The sequence below is a fragment of the Berghia stephanieae genome, chromosome 11 (assembly GCF_034508935.2).
Source record: "Berghia stephanieae isolate SIO BIC M18660-M18661 chromosome 11, UCSD_Bste_1.3, whole genome shotgun sequence".
Taxonomy (NCBI): domain Eukaryota; kingdom Metazoa; phylum Mollusca; class Gastropoda; order Nudibranchia; family Aeolidiidae; genus Berghia; species Berghia stephanieae.
The window spans coordinates 7,100,910-7,108,888 of record NC_088370.1 but is presented as its reverse complement, the minus strand read 5'-3'; the positions used below and the strand labels follow the sequence as shown (position 1 = coordinate 7,108,888).

Below are 7,979 nucleotides of genomic sequence, written 5' to 3'. Positions count from 1 at the left end.
ATGTTCATTTCCATACATAAGCAATGGCCATTTCAATACGTACACAATGGCCATATCCATACATAAGCAATAGCCATTTCCATACGTATGCAATGGTCATTTCCATACACAAGCAATGGCCATTTCAATACGTATGCAATGGTCATTTCCATACATAAGCAATGGCCATTTCCATCCGTATGCAATGGTCATTTCCATACATAAGCAATGGCCATTTCCATACATAAGCAATAGCCATTTCCATAGTATGCAATGGTCATTTCCATACACAAGCAATGGCCATTTCCATACACAAGCAATGGCCATTTCCATACACAAGCAATGGCCATTTCCATATGTATAAACCATCCATTTTTTTTCTACAGATTGTCAAATTGGGACAGTTCTGATTTTATCCGGACAGTTGTCCACCATGTGGAAAGTTCTTCAGTTGTTTTAAAGGGTTTTACAACGCCTGTAACACATTTACGTCATTTCAGCCTTAGTAGAAAGGATTGAAATGGAAAATAAACTGTAAATATTAATCTCATTATCAATAGAAAAAAAAATTCAATAAAAAAAAAACCCACATTTTTTATTCAAGCATTTAAACAATGAGAACTAATTGGGTGAAAACATTTTGATTTTATAACAAGGTGGAGAAAAAAGCAGTGACGAGATTTTCCGGAATATTGGAATGAAGGCCGGTTTTCTTCTTCTTCTTCATCTTGTGGAAACCTCCAATATTGTCGAAGATCACTCCACAGTTTGTAGGGTATTACAATTTAAACTTGTTAAAACACTGCACGTAATACTAATAAAAAAAAAATACATAGTTTTCCAAAACTCCTTCAGTCCATTTTTTTACTTTTTGAGATTTTCCATCCATGAGATAAAATTGAAATGTAAATACTATTTTAAGCATTAAATTACACAAGAATTTCCTTAGAGTTGTGTGAATTTGAAGTTTAAATATGATAAAATAATAGACCAAATGAGAAATTTAAGGGGAAATAATCCTCAATATCTCAAGATGGGAAAAGCCCTGATTTGGAAAACCACTCTTCAATAGCTTAATGCCAATACAATCAATGTACGGTACAAAGAGAAAATGATGAAAAGCTGCTAGAAGCCGTGGACTGGTCAAAGTCATGAACAAAAAAATTAATTTAGAACAGCTTCGATAAAAAATAACAAAATACCAAATATAAAACATTTTGGGCTCAAAACCCTTCTTCAGCCAAGGAACTCTGGCAAGGGTCAGGACAAAACTAAGTAATCTCATTCCAAGACAATGACAGGAAACAATTGGAAAACGGTATTGGGGGGGGGGGGGGGGGGGGGGGGATAGAAGACACAGCGTGTACCTCCCTGCCCATTATGGGAGGTCAGGATCCCCACCCAGCAAGAGAGAGAGAAAAAGGCAATTAAATGAGGAATGATAATAAAAGTAATAACAATTATACATCAATGTAAGCAGTAATTACAATTGTGGTAATGAAACAATCCATAAATACCTTATAAACAATGATAATGATAACAACAACAACAAAAATACTACTACTAATAATAATAATAATAATAATAATAATAATAATAATAATAATAATAACAACAATAACAATGATAATGATAATAATAATAATAATAACAACAATAACAATGATAATGATAATAATAATGATAAAAATACTAAACATGGAAATAAGTACATCTGGATACAGAACTTGTACATTGTTATTTACAAAGCATTCAATAGCTGTCCAGATCATCATAACATTGACACCAAATACGGATAAGAGTAGCAGGAAAAGTCCTCAAAACATAGCCCTAAAACAACAACAACAGCTGTGTAACCAAAAAACAACGAAGTGCCTATTGGTCAGTACTGACCAACAGGAGCTAGCGCCCATTCCAATAGCTCTAGCCATTACAAAAAATATGTAACACAAACAGCAATGACTTGGATTGGTACTTGTAGAAAATTAACAACTGGTTGAAAACATGAGGGGGGGGGGGGGGGGGGGGTGACTTTGACAATCAACAATCTGACAAAGTGTGTATGAAACAGTGGCAGACAAAACAGAGAAAAAAAATACAAGAAAAAAAAACCCAAAACATCCCAAACAATCAGCCTGTCTCAACTGAGGATTAAACCTGAAACCTCTTGATTACGTTCCCAAATCAAGCACACATACACACAAACACACACACATAAACACACACACACACACGCATGCACACAGAGAGGTCAGGGAATCGTGACTTCATCCTGGCTCAATCTCAGTCCCTTTGTACGTGAAGCTAGTGCTCTACCAACTGACCCATCGGGACCCCAAACTGGCAAAGAGAAGTAATAAACATACGTCTTCCGACAGCGAGTCATAGATGTATTCTTCGAGATGATATGTGGTTCATAATGAATATTCAAATGTTTTGAAATTAAAAATGATATCCATGTAAATCAAAGTATCACAGATTCACTGATTAGATTAGAGACAAGAGAAAATAAATATATTATAAATGCAATGAGGCCTGAATGACTGAGAATATCATCTTCAATCACAACAGGAGAGTGGGAGGGGGAGTGGGGGGTGTAACAAATGGGAGGAAGAGGAGTGAGATGAAGAGAAGAAAAAAAAAAAAAGAATGATGATGATGGCAACAGAGGTGTGTCTATAAAACACAAACAAGTTACTGATATACCAGTATAATTCAAATGATGCAGAGTGACGTCACCTTCAGTCATTCAGAGTCAAGTGACGTCACCTTCAGAGTCAAGTAATGTCACCTTCAGTCATTCAGAGTCAAGTGACGTCACCTTCAATCATTCTTGACCAGCCTTGTGCATCTATAAACCTTAACAGAAACCAAAACAGCCCTTTTTCCTGGGATTCTCTGGCACGATAATTTGTGCCTTTGTGAAGGTCAAGAAGACCTGCTCCAGTGTTGTCTGGTGCACCGAGTAGTCCTGGACGTTTAGGTAATCCTTTGTGGCTTCCATCAGCCCAAACACGTTTGCCAGCCTGACTGAGGAGTCTGGCACTTGGAAATGGAGGTATCCCTGGTGGTCGTCAAAAACCTGGGGACAAACATTAAAAAACAATCAAATGGGTTATCCCTGGTGGTTGTCAAAAACCTGGGGACAAACATTAAAATACAATCAAATGGGTTATCCCTGGTGGTCGTCAAAAACCTGGGGACAAACATTATTCCTGTTGACATCAGACGTCTGTTTGATGAATTCTCTATATTCCTTCATGGAATGCCTTGGCGACTGCATCAAACAACAGAAGTGTTTTTTGTTTTTCTAATTTGATGGACAGAAGACTCTATAAATATAAATTGCTGAGAATATGAAAATGTCAAAGGTCAGATCACATCCCTGGAGAACACTTGCTGCGTTTACCCTTACAGATTTATACAACATCAAGATGGCCAACGAGAGTCTTTTTTTTTTTGCATGTAAAACTAAAGATAATAAAATATTCTCTAGGTCAAGATAGTTGTGGTGCTTAAGTTGTGTCCGTGTGATATCTTGATTCTTTGTTTTGTTTTTAAGGGTTATACGCCCCTTGAAACACATTTGGATTAAATTAGCACCCAGTAAAAAAGAAGAGTCAAAAAATTCAAGAATAGCAATTAAAGCATCCAAAAAAATAATAAGACAAAAGGGAATTAGTTCAAAGAGAACAGATGTATATTCCAAGAGCATACCATCAATGTACTCCATTGAGATCACCTAAAAGTCTCATTGTGTTGTTGAAATCAGTTCTGGTTGAACCTAAAGGAAGAGTTCAATATAGATAGAGATGCTAATTGTGCATCTTGTGTATTACATCTGTTGTTTACCTTAATTCCAGGCAAGTGTTCAGCGACATAATTGACCAGGGGTTCTATAGGCGGCCTCGTTCCATCTTCCAACAATCCTTGCTTGACAATCAGAGTATAACCCTGCCCAAACTTGGTCTTCAAGTGCTGTGGACTTCCCAGGCACACAAACCGTCCGTTGACCATGATGGCTAACCGAGTACACAGGGCATCGCATTCTTCCATGCTGTAGAACATTTAATTTTTAAAATAAAAAAATTAATTGAGCATTTATATAACGCAATAACTACTAAACATGCTCAAAGCATTTTACAAGGAGTCCCCAGCCAACAGCAACACTTCAGATGTAGGACGAAACATGACGACTCTTAGGCAATACTACAATTTTTTTTAATACAAAAAGGTTCAAAAACGTTTATTTTAGGCAATTGCCAATGTAACTCATACAAGAATATATTTTTTCAACAAATCAAATAAGTAAAATCAATAATAAAGCAAGGCAAACAACGAATATAATAATGATAATAACAGTAATAATAATAATAGTAATATTAATAATAATAATAATAATAATAATAATAATAATAATAATAATAATAATAATAATAATAATAACAATGAGAATATAATAATAATAATAATAATAATAATAATAATAATAATAATAATAATAATAATGATAATAAAAATAATGATAATTATAATGGTGGTAATAATTATATAAAATCAATTAAAGATTTAATTAATAGTTTAGTTATTTAATAGATTTTTAGACCTTGGTACAACTACAGAGAGAATGGTGTTAACAGCCAGGTACTCATTTTACATCTAAGTACGATTGTAGAATGTGAGTAAAGAGCAACCCAAGACCTTCCAATCTGATGGCGAGTGTCAAACCACAAGACTACATAATCACACACAAATACATTATAGCATTAAATCCTATGAGTGTTTCTGCTAAAGACTGAGAGAGAGAGAGAATTCACGGTTGATGGTGCTGCAAAGTAAAAAATAGACTATCATCCTTTCTAAAAGGTAGCAAGCAATTTCTATTGTCCATTTGATCCAGTAGAATCTACAATAAACTACATTTCCATGGGCCTCAAGGCTCTGAAGGGGCTACAGCTTTGTTAGGTTGAAGGAATGAGTATAGTCAACTTTTAGAAGATGAACGATGCTAAACACACTTTAAGGTCATATCATAGACAAACAAAAAATCTTAATTGACAGTTTGCATTTGGAAAAATCACGACAAAATTGTACTCTACAATCAGACTGGTGTACTCTAAAAAAAAAACAACACGAATTAAAAATTTTGGCTAGAAAATGTATTTATGTTTTTATGGGGTTTTTTTTTGTTGTTGTTGGCTGAAGAAGGGATTTGAGCCTGAAATGTTCTCTGTTTGGTATTTGTTTCTTTTTTTGAAGCTATTATATTCATTTCTGTTCATTGCTTTATATACATATATATATATATATATTTATATATATTCATTTCATTAATTTATTGACATTTTTCACCAACCTGTGAGATGTGAGGATAAGTGTATGTCCTGAGGCCCTGGCCATAGCCAGAACATTCCACAACTGTCTTCTACTCTTGGGGTCCATCCCGGCAGATGGTTCGTCCAGCATGATGAATTGAGGCATTCCAACCAGGGCCACGGCCGTGCTCAGTTTACGCTTGTTTCCACCGCTGAAAAATAACAAATGATTGAAAGAGATCAAAAACTCCCAAGAAGAAAATGACCTACAGTGTGACCTGCTCTAACAAAACAGCATTATGTCCAAATTAATTGACAGAGTGGACTTAAAGCTGTTCACTGGCATGGTCCACTGACTTTGGAGCCTCAGCTGCCTTGCCGATTTCTGTGTAGAGGAATCTCCATTCTTGTCTGTTTGATTCTGTATCTCTAATATTGTTGAAGTCCTTGGTTAATGTTAAGCGGAGGTTGATGCTGGCAATCGTTGGAGATTGTTGTTGAGTGTTGATGGGTATGACGTGACTGGGCTTCCTTTGTGTTTTAATTCAATGGTGAAAATTGAAATCACAGTCAAACGTAAACAACAATAATAAAAATTTAATTTATGAAGACATGATGAGATGATTGAGACACTAAAGTGGAATGTAGGATGCGAGTATTGCGTTGTTAAAGCAATTTATTTGTGAAAATATCAAATTAAGAAATTAAGGAGCAGGCACTGGTGTAAGATAAAGATCTGAACACGTGTGTCTGAAAGGTGCCAGACAAAGCAATTAAAAAAAAAACCATCCCAAAAAATCAGTCTCCCTCATCGACTGATTTTCTGGGATGGTTTTTTTTTTTCTTGTATTTTTCTTTCTTGCTTTGTCTGGCACCTTTCATACACACTTGTTCAGTTCTTTATCAATTGATTTGTGATTGACAGTCACCAACCCATACAAACATTTCACAGCAGTCAATGATTTAGACACGTATTGTTGTTACTGTCTAAGAGAGATAATCATTATTTTATCTCATCCCCTAACGTAATTTAGAGTTGTCCTCAACAATGGTCACGTGCCCAAGCTCAAAGACCTGGGTTGAGTAGATTTTAGTTCAGTCCTTGTGAAGTCGTCTGTGCAAAAGGTCGTGTGTGTGAAAATGCAGTGACCCATATTCAATGTAGTCTGTAGTATATCAATATGTTTAAGTGTTTGTAAGTATGTCGTCCAAAAGAAATAACAATAATAAAAATATAATTTATGTGATGATGTGATGAGCTAGACTGATTTTTTGGGATGTTATTTTTCTTGTATTTTTCTTTCTTGCTGTTGTGTCTGATACCTTTCATACACACGTGTTCAGATCTGTATCTTACATCAATTATTTAATTAGATTAGATGACATTATGATACAAGACTGTACAATAAGTTGTATCAAAATCATTGTAATATAAAAAAAAGATTTATCAACTTCTACCACATGTACTTTACCTGTAAGCACCAACCAGTTTGTCAGCGTGCGGCACCAGCATCAAGATTTCAATCAAATTGTTGACGACATCTTTCAAATGTTTCTCTGGCACTCCTTTCAGACGGCCGTACATGGTCAGTGTCTCTCTGCCGGTCATTTGGTCCAGTAGGGCATCAAATTGGGGACAGTAACCCAGGTTGGATTGTACCTGGATTGTAAAAAAACGGGGAGGCCATTGAAGAACTCAACAAAAACTAAAATTAATACAAAATATTCAACAACAACAACAAAAAACCCCAAAGTACCAGGGCATGCTGAAAAGTATTGCCTCCAAGGCCATAAGATGGTCAATAATGGAGTTTAACACATGAAACATGCTACAATCAAAAGCTGGCGTTTTATTGGAGACAAATGAATGGTATTATACTTAGGCATATATATTAGGCATTCATTTTCAATAAGCCCTTATACTTAGCAAGGGATGTTTCGGGCTCAAAACCCCACTACTGAGATATCAAAACAAAAAACCAATTGTAGATTTACTGATTTCTTAAAGGGTTAAATAATGACAGTCTGGCACCCCAAATGAAACAGAAATGGTGTCTTAAAGGGTTAAATAATTTCAGTCTAGCACCCAAAATGAAACAGTAATGGTGTCTTAAAGGGTTAAATAATGACAGTCTAGCACCCAAAATGAAACAGTAATGGTGTCTTAAAGGGTTAAATAATGACATTCTAGCACCCAAAATGAAACAGTATTGGTGTCTTAAAGGGTTAAATAATGACAGTCTAGCACCCAAAATGAAACAGTATTGGTGTCTTAAAGGGTTAAATAATGACAGTCTAGCACCCAAAATGAAACAGTATTGGTGTCTTAAAGGGTTAAATAATGACAGTCTAGCACCCAAAATGAAACAGTATTGGTGTCTTAAAGGGTTAAATAATGACAGTCTAGCACCCAAAATGAAACAGTATTGGTGTCTTAAAGGGTTAAATAATGACAGTCTAGCACCCAAAATGAAACAGTATTGGGGTCTTAAAGGGTTAAATAATGACAGTCTAGCACCCAAAATGAAACAGTATTGGTGTCTTAAAGGGTTAAATAATGACAGTCTAGCACCCAAAATGAAACAGTATTGGTGTCTTAAAGGGTTAAATAATAACAGTCTAGCACCCAAAATGAAACAGTATTGGTGTCTTAAAGGGTTAAATAATGACAGTCTAGCACCCAAA

At 35.3% G+C, this 7,979-nt stretch overlaps 1 protein-coding gene across 2 annotated transcripts in view; it reads right to left on the bottom strand.

The window, feature by feature from the left end:
• Positions 1–1,999: 1,999 nt before the first annotated feature.
• Positions 2,000–7,979, bottom strand: part of LOC144956954 (phospholipid-transporting ATPase ABCA3-like) — a 45,630-nt gene continuing 39,650 nt past the window's right edge. For both annotated transcript variants that reach the window (XM_078887799.1, XM_078887800.1), the window contains exons 24-27: positions 6,767–6,954; positions 5,336–5,506; positions 3,832–4,036; positions 2,000–3,061 (exon numbers count right to left, since the gene is read on the bottom strand). In XM_078887799.1, the coding sequence (XP_078743925.1) occupies positions 2,840–3,061; positions 3,832–4,036; positions 5,336–5,506; positions 6,767–6,954 (786 nt within the window). In that variant the 3' untranslated portion in view covers positions 2,000–2,839. The remainder of the gene's footprint in view (positions 3,062–3,831; positions 4,037–5,335; positions 5,507–6,766; positions 6,955–7,979) is intronic.